This window comes from Antrostomus carolinensis, unplaced genomic scaffold (genome assembly GCF_000700745.2).
Source record: "Antrostomus carolinensis isolate BGI_N321 unplaced genomic scaffold, ASM70074v2 scaffold7575, whole genome shotgun sequence".
Classification (NCBI taxonomy): domain Eukaryota; kingdom Metazoa; phylum Chordata; class Aves; order Caprimulgiformes; family Caprimulgidae; genus Antrostomus; species Antrostomus carolinensis.
The window spans coordinates 160,099-172,643 of NW_010315711.1; the positions used below are offsets into that span (position 1 = coordinate 160,099).

A 12,545-nucleotide genomic window follows, 5' to 3' on the forward strand; every position below is an offset into this window, starting at 1 on the left:
GGTGGTGACTGTGGGAGCCTGTCTTTTGTCAGTACATACATACTCATCCAAGCTTGCCCCTTACAATTAGTCATGCCAATTTATATCTTAATGCACATGCAGTAAAAGTGAGCAAAAGCCTCAGAAATTAAATACATAGAAGTCTAAGGTATGCTGAAAACATTCTCGCTAAAGGAGTTGCTGTAATTTTTGGTTGCTTTATGGCAAACCAGAAAGTAGAGCTAGGTCTGTGAAAGTTTAACATTATACTAGTTACTTGTAGTACCTGTGGAGAATGCAGGATGAAGCTGAACTTACAGAGAAGAATGAGTGGACCAGGAATAGTTCTGAAGTGATGGTATTTGTTTAGAGGATGTGTTTTTATAGTACTTTTCTCTAAGGGTAGAGCCTTTGTGAAGAATATGACTTTAGTATTTTAAGAATAAACTGAGTGCATGAATGGGGGCAAGTGTTTGGCTGCTGAGATGGTACCTTGCATCTACTTTGCCACACTGATGCAGGTGTTGGACTCTTTCTGCAACGCTCCGAGTACTTCAGGGCAGAGAATGTTCCCTAAATAGGTGTGCCCAAGACAAGAAGTCATGATTTTTTTGTCTCTGTGTGTGTGTGTGTGTGTTTATTTCTTCAAAACTTCATGTTCTCATTTGTGTCCCTGAAGTCTTACCTGCTTTCAAAAGCTCAGCTACAACCAAAGCACCACAACATAATAAGTTGTAATATGTGGTCAGAGCTGAGATACGTGTCCGTAGGCTGTGATGAATGAAGGGATTTTATTTGATTGGGGTAATGGCTTTAAACTGGAAGAGGGTAGATTTAGATTAGATATTAGGAAGAAATTCTTTACTGTGAGGGTGGTGTGAGACACTGTAATAGGTTGCCCAGAGAAGCTGTGGATGCCCCCTCCCTTGAAGAGTTCAAGGCCAGGCTGGATGAGGCTTTGAGCAACCTGGTCTAGTGGAAGGTGTCCCTGCTCATGGGACTAGATGATCTTTAAGGCCCTTTCCAACCCAAACCATTCTGTGATTTTAGAGTAGCTGACAGTAAAAGACAGCTAAGATAAATTACTTTATCTTGCATTTGCTATGGTTTAAGAGTGCTTCCAGATAGCTTTACCTCAGCTCCACAGAGAAATAGTAACTTGTTTTCTTTCAGTGACTTCTCTGAGTCGGGCATATTCATGGGCAGTCATCTAACTGGTTTATGCTCCCGTTAATAAGTAATACATACACATTCATCTAATTCAATTTTTCTTACACTATCCCTGTGAAGTAGGGAAACTCTTCCAACCTCTAGTTAGCTATAAAGGCAAAGATAGCAATTCTTGTTGTTGGGAGGAGGAGAAAATGCTTTTAAGTTTAGAAAATGAAAAATTGCAGAGATTTCCATAGAGTAAGATGTAAAAGTTTTTGTTAAACATTATAGAAAGTGTTTTTTTAAGAAATATGTGTCCTATCTCTCCACGTGATTCATTCAGAGTGTGCGCAGCTTGGTCAGAATGACTTACAGGACTTAACCAGCAGTCAATGTTTCTCCTCATCTTTTTTATTATGAGAGCTATGCTGCATCAGTTACTAGGTGGATATAGCACAGAAAGCCAAACCCAAAATAATGACAAATGTAAATTGGAGAACTGGGCAGACAATTGTCAGTAGATAATGGGAGGGGGAAAAGGTAAAAAAAAAAATATATATATATATTTTTGTTTAAAAAAAGTTTACAGTTTTATAACAAGTTTTAAATTTATACTTGAATTTTAAAAAATTGAGAAATTACTCTACAGAGGCTCTGCATTTGTTCAGTACATTTTATTTCCAAATTAAATACTCTTAAGAATAAGAAGATCCTAGTCCATATTCAAATCTCTTGAATAATTATTTTAAGTTTATTTCCTCATGGAGGGAGGAGCATTTTTGGTACTTTGGAGATGCCTTAGAAACAGTTGTTTGAACTGCCATTTGGCATCAGGAAATGCAATGTGGGAAGTATCTTCTTAAGTGATAAATAATAAATACTGAAAAAATATAATTTTTTCCTCTGGTTGAATATGCAAGATTTCTGGCAGGGCCCATAAACCTAGGGAAATTTTTCCTTATGCATCAGTAGGAGTTACAAGAGAGTCAAAGTAGTCATTTGCAAAGCATTGAGGCAATTCTAGCTCCTAGGCAGCAAAGGAGTTGTATGAACATTTGGAAGGGTCCATTGTGTTAAGTCATATTTTGCAGTCTTGTTGCCTAGAAAGGCAAAGAGAGGAGAGACTGTTGTCAGTAAAGCTGTGCCATGGTAGATTATTGCTTTAATTCAATATCTATCTTGCCATCCATTGAAAGTCCATCAAAATCAAAAAGCAGATGGGCAGTGAAGATTTGCTGGGTTTTGTAGTTTGTTTCTTTCTTTTCACTTGTGATGATGTGTTTATCACTTCTGTGTAAAGCATCTTTCTACGTGTTCTGAGGAAGCAAGGATGAAAGTTTTTTAAAAGTATCAGAAGTAAAAAAAAAAAATATACTGTAACCCTATTTGTCATGTTAGAATTTTAAATAATCTGTATGTTTTAAATTAATTCCTTCATATGTGAAAGTGAGTAAAAATGGTGCTATTTCTCTCAAAGTGGCTGCATTCCCTGCATGCATTTTATTCATAGCTCTCTATTCCCCTGGTACGTATAAAACAAAATGAATTGGCTATCTTTTTACATCTCCCTTTGAATGTTCTCTAGTGACTCTGCAAGTTGCCCCTTTTTGTCTTTCTACTAAATAACGTTTAAAGCTTCTGGCACAGCTGGACTTCAGTATGTAAGACAGCTTTTAGGGTATTGCACTGTCACTAGCCATTGAAGCTACAAAATTTGAGACATCAAAACCCTCCTGACTTTGCTGTATGTGCCTTGCACTTAAAAACTTGGGTAAACATGTATATTGTTGAAACTATCCCTGAACAAAATAATGCTGAAAAGGAATAAGGAATCAATGCTTCTTTTTTAAAAGCTTCTTTTCTAATCTCTGTAATTTGAAACTAAAGACTTTGAACAGTGGGTTGGAGATTGTTCTGCAAGATAAATCCCTTGCATCACATAACCCTGACAACTCCCCAGTTCCATCAAATTAATAACAAATGGATGAGAAGATAAGCAAAACTAATGGGGAGGTTACATTTTTGTGACAGAGGTTTATGGTCATACTGAATCTTATGTTCTGTGATATCCCTCCTCCTTCTCCTCCTCCGCTTTGGTATTTTTTTACTATCAGATCTGAGCATTCCTCTATCTGAAACTCTTCTGTGGAGGAGATATGATGAATAGCAAGATGGACTATGTGCCTCTGAAAAGTTCCTGTGAACAACTCTCCACTCTCCTAATAGAAATCGCTGATTTTCTGTAAGACCAGGCCTTGTTCTTGCACACTCTACATCAACTTGCTACTCATTGGATGGAGATAAGATTGAAACACATTGCTGTAATCCCATCTCACCATCTTTTTAAAATTGTGCAATAATTTAGTTTTGGAGCAATCTCTAAATGTCATGTAGACCAACTCTTTCCATAAAGCCAGGACAGTTTACAGCAGGTGACTCAGAGCTATGTCTGAGTTTTGAGTATCTCCCAGGGTGGAGATGCCACAACCTACCCATGTTGTGAACTTTTTTTTTCCCCTAATATCTAATTGTAATTTTTCATGTTTCAGCTTGTGTCCGTTACCTTTTGACCTGTCTCTGGGCAGCTCTCTTTTAATGAAGTCTACTAAATTCTCTTAATCCAGTAAATTAGCTAGTCAGTAAGTGGAAGACTAAACAATTTCTGAATTGCCTCTCTTTGGAGATCTGTTTCAAAACACACCTTTCAATCAATAGTTAATGGGCAAGACAACTGTATAGGACGTAGAAGACTTTGTTTTATTAAAATAGAGGATGGATATTTCAATTTAAGGATTGTGACATCAATGTGTTGAAAATAATAGGCAACTGGTGGTTCTTCTATACATCTTAACTGGTCAGGCATATACCAGTGGACTGCTTTAGAGGCAAGGGTGAATGTAATGACCTCATCAGCTGGATTTAAAATTGTACCTGCAGTTTGCCAGGGAGGAGTCACTTTTTAAAGAAACTGAATAATGAATCCAACTATCAACCCCTACTAGTCTGATAAATATAAAACTTTAACTACTCAGGGAGTATTTATCTATGCTCATTCTCTGCTTTGGGTTCTTTATTTTTTGCTCTTTTTCCCCCAACAAAAAGTAGTAGTTTTTACTTTTAAGAGGTAAAAAAGTAACCTGTTTTAATAATGACAAGCTGTTTGTCTTTACAGATAATTTCAAAGAGTTAGCATCAAGAACTTGAAATTAATTGCGAGGAGAGTTGTAAGGAAAACTTACCCAAACCAAACCATTAGAAGTTGCTATATGAACATATATGTGGAATAAGTTAGGGAGCCTCTTGCTCCTAATCGTTGAGTATTTCAACTGCATAAAGAAAGTTGCTGCCCCTTAGGGAAGACTCTGCTGCAGGGTAGTTCAACTGCAAGACAGTTCAGAATTTCAGGCAGTCTAGCAGCACTGTTGTATCTCGTGTGGGAAATAGCAGTGCACTTTAGCTGTTCATGAACTTTTTAGTGCTCATGGAGATGAAAGGTAATAACTGCTTTTGGATTCTGCAGTGCCTGACCCTTGGGGATGTAGTGAAAGTTGATGTGTGGTTTTGCAGCTGTTGTCCTGAGTAATTTTTCAGACTTAGAAGTATGCTTTTGTTGTGAGGCTTCTGCTTCATCCCACCCCTTTTTTCCTCACATACATTTCCCAGATTTCAACAAACCTTGACAAAATGAATGGTGATCCATCAATAAACTCAGCTCTGCTTAACCTCTCATTTGTGCTCCTTTTGAGGATGCAAAGGCAGATAGGTGTGTGTTTTGGGCAATGAACAGGTTTGCATTCAAGATCCTCTTGACTTTTATTCTAATTGTATAAGACTGATCTGGTCCCCAAGCAGAGTCTGTTACAGTTGATGGCAGGTAAGAGAACATGAAGATTGTGAAGGATCATTTAAGATCCCTAAACAGCAAATAGCTTATTTTTGTATTTTGGTTTGGGTCTCCGCACTTAGAGGTGAAGGTAGAATACTGTCCCACTGATGTCAAAACCAGATTTCTAACCACTTCAAGAAGTCTCTCTGGTCACTCAGCTTGTAGTCCATAGTATGGAAGAGCTGCAGTGGAACTCAGCCACTAGGACCTCAATGTAAACACTGGCAGGGAAGCACAACTTTTAGGAGCTGCACTGCTTATTCCTTTACATTGTGAGTAAATTGAAAATGCAAGTTATCCAAGGTGTTTTGCTGCAGCAATATTGAGAATGGCTTGGGTTAGCATGAATTTTAGGAAAAAAATGTTGATTTCTGCTTCCACTTTTAAAACTTTTTTCCTTGCTAATTCTCTGCTTATAGTCATGTTGTCAAATTACTCTAATTTTATACAGAACACTTTCTTTTTTCTGTTTTATTAATGAGAGAACAGGGAAAGAAATAGGAAACAAGATAAATCTACAAAAGGCATATTCCTTTTACTCAGAATTTTGTTATTTTTTTCAGTCAATTTCTATTTAGCTCAGAAGCTGAATAGGCCTTTAAGATATCAAGAGTATTGCTTAAAAATAAGCAGTTCAGAGCTATTGAATTGGTTATTTTTCTATATAACAAACGTATATAGTTGTTTGGGGGATTTTGGTATCTTTCAACTACTTCTTTTATTTGGTGAGAGGGCAATGAGTTAAGTATTCATTATGAGTTAAAGGGGTTGGGGGGAAGAGGAATTGTCATCTTCTCCTAGAAGTTTACCTGATACTTTTGTAGATATATAGGTTCTTCTCCATCCACTCGACACTGCACAGCTCCCCCAAATTCTTTGGTTCCTAAAATCCCTAGAATTTTTTTTTTCCGATGTGTTAGGATTTTACAGGAATGCTTGGCCCATAGTCTGTATTAGATTTAGCAACTGGAATGTTATAGTTTACATGCCTGTTCCTAGGGGCTGAGCAGTTTGTTTATTGAGATGATATAAGTGATCTCAGTGGTTTTCATTGGCAGTAGAAGGCACACTGAATATTCAAAGCAAACAGAATTGATTTTAAAGAATACAAAAAAGTAACCACTCTCAAGCTTGTGAGACTTGAAAAAAATTTTCTGCTTTGTGATTTGCTTCTCAGGTGTAAATCTTTCTCAGTGCTTAAAGAGACTCGATACATATCTTCCACTCTGATAAATCTAAAGAATCTACTGTAATTTTTTTCAAGACAGCAAAGTTGCTTATTTTAATGCCACCTTTAGGTTAGGTTAGCCACCTTTGCTTTTACAGTGAAAGAATAATAGTTTACATTATCCTATTTCCTCTTGGGGCTTCACATAAGCTTCCCTCTTACAACACTGGTCTTCCAGAAATCCCATCTTCTGAAACCGAGAAGGCTGTAAGAAGGAGATGAGATTCAAATCGTTGTTTATATTCCTTAGGTAGAGCATTGAAATATACTCTGCTATCACACACTATTTTTGGTTGAAAGCTAATAGTTAATATGATTGCAGCCCACCTATTAGATTGTTCCAAATGAAAAAACAGAGGTGAAGTATCTCACAAAGTCAAACCTGTGTGTGTGCTAAATTGATACTTATTTTCAGAATATCACCACTGATGACAACACATTAGGCAGAAGTGAGTATTATTAAGTCTGCAGGCTTGCATATAGTACTCATAGACATGATAGGAATGTGTTCTTGTGGAGGGTAAGGCGCATATGTTTTCATTTAGATAGTTTTCAGTAAGCTTTTAAATCTTGTTAAAGACCTTGCTAAGCTTGGTTTTGAATGATCAGTTGGGAAACATATTTAAAACATTGCTCTATTAAATTCAAATCTCTTGTAGAGATTGAATCTGACAATTATAAAGAAAGGAGGGGGGTGGAACAAGAGTTCAAATTCAAAAGGTAGAAACCAGTTCACAAAACTTACTGTAATTCTTGGAGCCACGTGAAAGAAGAAATATAATGTGGTTCAGTGTATTCATATTGTATCCTGTGATTTCAGGAATGTTATAGCTAATGAAGCTATGCTTTTCTCGATAAAATTTTATCATATTATAGGTAAACCTTACTGTGGAAACTTTTAGTTGCCCAAGAATGTATTTGAAATGTGCTATGTTAAGGATGAATATGGCAATGAAGATATTTGGTATATAGAAGTCCCATGTATCTAAGGAGTCTGATTCCTTTTTAGTATTCTTTGAGGTAATTCTGCAAGGTGTTCAGAACCTGAAAAGACTGAAGTACTTCTGACTAAGGATTTAAGTGTCTCCTTGTTGTTCTGTCCCTTTCTAATGACACACTGTTATCACTACCTATCAAATGGAATAAATAGATGCATCTTAAGCTTGTACATTCACAGTATCTCCAGAGATCAGTGATGACAACTGCAAAAGCACAGTGTCCCCATTGTACATGGGAAGGGACTGCCAAGGTTCCAAGTAGACAATTTCTGTTTTGTTGGTATGTCACGCTTTCCCTTTGTCACAAAGTTTGTCCAAAGAGGGCAAAGTAGTATTGGATCCATGCCTTCAGTACTCTGTGAGAAAACTTCCAGGTTTCAGGTTTCTGTTGGGCAAAGAAGCTTCTTTTCCCTGCTCCAGTTGTTACAAAAACTCATAGTGTTGTCTTCAAAAAAAGTTGTTAGTAGCATGGCTTGCTTTATGTAGTTGGCAGTAACTTATAGTTTTGAAATTTTGGAGTTAGGATGGAGCATCTATCTTTGGTAGCTAAATTAAAAAACTAGTGCGTATATAGTTTCTCCAAAGCGTGATCAAGAGCATCTCTCTTAAGCTTTCTGCTCTGACTCACCACTGTCTTTATTGGTATACACAGAGATGAGCTTCCTAATTCAGGCACTTAAGATAGTTGTCATAAATTAGGTTGTTTGAAAACTCTCATCTTTAGGTATTACCTGAGCTCTTTTTTCCACTGGATAAATGTTTAATCTTTTAAAAAGTGCGGCTTATTTTTAACCTTCATACACCTGCCTTTACCATCATTTCCATGAAGTTTTTAATCTCTCAGGTAGTTTTACGAACCTCAGTGCATTAGTGAAGATTTCTGAGTAACATCTATTGAATCTGATTCTATATTTGGTTTCTGTAATTCAGATCCTGGGTTTTTTTTTGTTGTTTTGGCATTTTTTTTTGTGTTGGGCATGAATGTCAATTCTCTCTTAATGAGATCCTTGTTTGCTTTTTTTGTTTGGGTGTTTCTTTTTTTTGGGGTGTGGGGGGGGGAAGTTTGGTTTTGATTTTCTTAAAAATTCCAGTCTTCCTGCCGGTCTTGCACAAAATAACATGTAAGAAGAGGGAAATAATGTGGTAACAGATAACTCAGCACCTTTTCCTGCTCTGCCCTGCTTCATTTGTAACTACTTAATCAATCCAGTATTTTATCAAACTCTTTTACATTAACGTTGAATTAGAATAAAATTAAAATCCAGTTGTGCATTTATCTGTATTTGCCACGTTACTGCCCTACACTGCACAGTGTCTTAACAGTCCAGCATTTTTGGTGTTGGAGACTTTAGTGGATGAAACCATTTCTTATTTTCATGAATGCCATTCTAATCTAACCTGCAGTCCATAGTGAAATGAGTTTAGTGGTCAGAGTCCTGTTCCTGGTGAACAATAGTCAGTGTTACAAAACCACCAAATGGGCACAAAGCTGGCAGTTTCTGCTCGGGGACACTCAGACCCAGCAAGAGTGAAGGCACAATTACCTCACACCCCAGGGAGTGATTTTTCTAGGTGAAGATTGAGGTCATTCATAAGGCAATAGGGAAAAGCATCTCTTGTGAAACTGGTCTCTGCATCAGCCAGGGAGAGCAGTTTCCAGTGCTGCTGCTGCAGGCTGGTTGCTCACTCTGGTTAAGAGGTTTTATAATCTCAGATCTCTGATTGAAGACCCCCTCAGTTATATGTGCTATTTACTTTGTAGTAGAATATGTAAGCAAAGATTTGCATTTGGGGGTGATGTTGTTAGCATGTTATTTGTTGGAAACAATACATTAATATAGGTAAGTTTCTGGTTCTACTACAGATAGTAAGTGTTTTGCCTTTAGTCAGGGAGCTGGGATGTTACTTATGGTAAATATACTAATTTATGTTTATTATTGACTGTATTACCTATTTGTTAATATGTTTTCCCAAGAGTTACTCTGACAGCAAAGCTGAGAGACCTTAAGTAGCTGTCATCTTTCTGCCAAATGGATTAAAACAAAAAATGCTCAGCACTTCTCAGTAGATCAGTGCTCGATTTCAGCTGGGTCATGCCAGGTTAACAAGCCAAAGTATCAGGTTTATTTTTTTTTTTCTTTTGGTTAAAAAAAAAAAAAGGTAAAGCTTGTTTTTGTTCATACCATTAGCTATTTCAGATGAAAACTGTGTGAGAACATTTTTGTTTTGGAGCACAGTAACACAATTTAGATTATTTCATTCCTGTATTAAAGTAACCGTAAGTGCAAATTCAAATTAATCTAATTATTTTTATTTCATCTGCTGTGTAAATAAGCCTTAAACCTCTAGTGATTACTGAGTATGGAAAGTGGCTTAACAGGAGAAATGAATACAGGACTATCTGTCTGAATCTACAGAGAGCCTGAAATAATACTTGGTCAGTGACCAGTTTCTCATTGATTTCACTGTGATAGCTCAGCTTGTCCAGCTATGCTCACTTACCCTCTATTCCATTAGTAGTCAGTCACCCTGTCACTGGAGACTAATGATGGGGGGATCATAGTTTTGTACTATCTGACTTTGGTAGTGTCTCACTAACATCTCACCTAGATCATATAAAGAGACTGTAACAGTGCCATCACTCTGGAGCTTGTTCCTGAAAGTTGGTCATCAGTCAGACATAACGTAGTGATTCTTCTTGGGGTCAAGGGCGGTGGAGGAGATTGCTCTAAAGGTCTATTCCCCTTTCCTTTTTTGTTACATTGGCAGTATAAATAGAAAATGGTTTTTTGAAAACTGGCACACATAAGCAAAATCCTTGAGTTTGAGAGAGGATATAGAAGGAAGGAGGAATGTGCCTCTGGGAGAAGCACCAGTGGGAGAAAATCCTTCAGAATCCAGGAGCACTGCCACCATGTCTAAACAACCAGCTTGTACCCACCAAACAAGCAGAGTGAGCTCCCTTCCAAGTGTTCTTTCTCCTGCCTGCAGATTGGAGTGATCACATCACATCTCTTACTTTCAACTTTTTCCAGTTTTTAGTTTTCTTCTGTAACTGCAAGGAGTAGAATTAATATATATTTGAAAAACTCTGAAAGCTTAGACTCAAACATTGTCTTGTGGCCTATGCCACAATGAAACTCATAAAGGTAATGGAAAACTACTGAAGTGGTGAGAGAAAGAGGAGTCTTGGCCAGGCAGTGTGCATGAGTTTATTGTCATACTTTGAAGGGTATGCCAGCTGCAGGAGATGTCAGTTTCTTTTGGGTACCTCCACCCTTTGCTTTCCCACTTCATCACCCCCCTAACCTCTGTGCAAAAATCACAGCTCAGGTACACTTTAGTCAGATGGAGTTGGGAGTCTCATTTGATAGCAGATCTCTATTCTTCTCTCCATTTTGATGTGTTTTTAAATTGCAAAACTTTGGACGTTGTTTAAAATTTGTGGGGTTTTTTAATACATGTTTACGCTGTTGTGCTATCTAACTTAATATTTTTATTTAATATATTTTGGACAATTTTAACCAAATTCAAGTGTGTCAAAGATACTTAAGCCCAAGTGAATATTGTGAAAATTGGCAGCTGTGGAGATGAGAGAGAGCCTGATAATGCTCCCACTGTTGGGAGGCTTACCCTTTACTTCACATGGGAAAATAATCCTAAGAGAGAGATCAGGGAACACCAGTCTTTTGGTTCTGCTATTTATGGAACTACTTGTTTATTCTTAGAAGTCCTTTGAGGGTATTTTTGTAAACCGAGCATCTACTCTGTACAAAAGCGTCTAGATAGTCTGTGACAAGTGATGTATTACTTCGGTTGTACATAATCACGGTATGTTCTGGTTCCCCTAGTAAAATTGGTGGATTTTTATTTCTTTCTCTCCCCAAGATTTCTTTTGACCTAGCAGAATATACTGCTGACGTTGATGGGGTTGGCACTTTACGACTCCTAGATGCTATTAAGACCTGTGGCCTTATCAACTCTGTGAAGTTCTACCAAGCCTCCACCAGTGAACTATTTGGAAAAGTGCAAGAAATCCCGCAAAAGGAGACCACCCCTTTTTACCCAAGATCGCCTTACGGTGAGGATCGCTGATGGTGTGTGTGTGTAGTGTCTGTCTGTCTGTTCTCCCCACTCATGTATCAGGGCTGAAGTCATTTGGGTGTGAGATTAGAATGACAATAGAGCTCAAGTGACTAGACATGTCGAGAGGCATACCTTTATGAATTACTATATAAAAAGCATTTGCTGCCATTGCCCGGGGGTTGGAAATTAGCATCTCACTTCACAAGACCGTGTTCATTCAGCTCAGAGGTAGAGAGCTCTTGTAGAGAGGGGAGGAAGGGTGGCTCTTCCTTCACAAAGGGTTGTGAGGTACTGCTGAAGCGATAAGGTTTCATATTTTTTGTTGCCTAAATGAAAAACTCCCAAGAGCTCACTTCTGCCTTCATGAACTCGCATGAAATTTGAAGCACTTATTAAAGCAATGTGCATGGAGTACTTTGGTTTCAAATCAATTTGAGTGTTAAGGCACCAGATTTTCGCTTGTATTCCTCTAAAGTAATTTTTTTTATTATTATTATTATTATTAGCAGAGGTCACCACAGTGGCATATTTCACACGCTCTGGCTGTGTTAATTATATTGTAAAAGAAAAAGTGCTACGCTTGAGTGTGCAAGTGAGAAATTGGCCTAATGCTTCCTGGCCAGTTCAGAGACTGCAAAGAAAAGGAGAATTTTCCCACTCAGCTGCTGTTTATTGGGCTGAATTATTTTTTTTTTTAATTGGAAATGTGACACATATAGGGAATGAATCAAATTCTAATGCACTCTGCTGTTGAAATGTTAACTTCATCCTGTGTGTGAGATATGTATGTGTGTGTCAGAGATGTGTATGTGTGTCTGAACTGTGTACAAGCAGGGTGGATATATGTAACGCTTCAAAATTATTTTTGTAGGGGCAGCAAAACTGTATGCCTACTGGATTGTGGTGAACTTCAGAGAGGCCTACAATCTCTTTGCTGTGAATGGCATCCTCTTCAATCATGAAAGCCCCAGGAGAGGTTAGAAAATCCATGTGAAACTGGTCCTAACTTTGCATACATCTGAACGGAAAAATGAAACAACGCATCCACATGTTTAATTTAAACTTGCCAGAATTCTGTAGGGAGAGAGTGTCGTGACTCGTAGCCTGCTCATGGCATTTAATGCAGCCCTCCTGGCAATCTCAGAACCTGCAGAACAGCAGCTTTCCCTTTCAAGCATCATATTCCATTTTGTAGCCCTCTGATAATGAAGGGAGG

The 12,545-nt window shown here is 37.8% G+C and overlaps 1 protein-coding gene across 1 annotated transcript in view; it reads left to right on the forward strand.

Moving 5' to 3' along the window:
* GMDS (GDP-mannose 4,6-dehydratase) overlaps positions 1 to 12,310 on the forward strand; it is a 172,373-nt gene extending 160,063 nt beyond the window's left edge. The window contains exons 7-8 of the mRNA XM_010168041.1: positions 11,132 to 11,324; positions 12,201 to 12,310. Of these exons, the coding sequence (XP_010166343.1) occupies positions 11,132 to 11,324; positions 12,201 to 12,310 (303 nt within the window). The remainder of the gene's footprint in view (positions 1 to 11,131; positions 11,325 to 12,200) is intronic.
* The last annotated feature ends 235 nt before the right edge of the window (positions 12,311 to 12,545 follow it).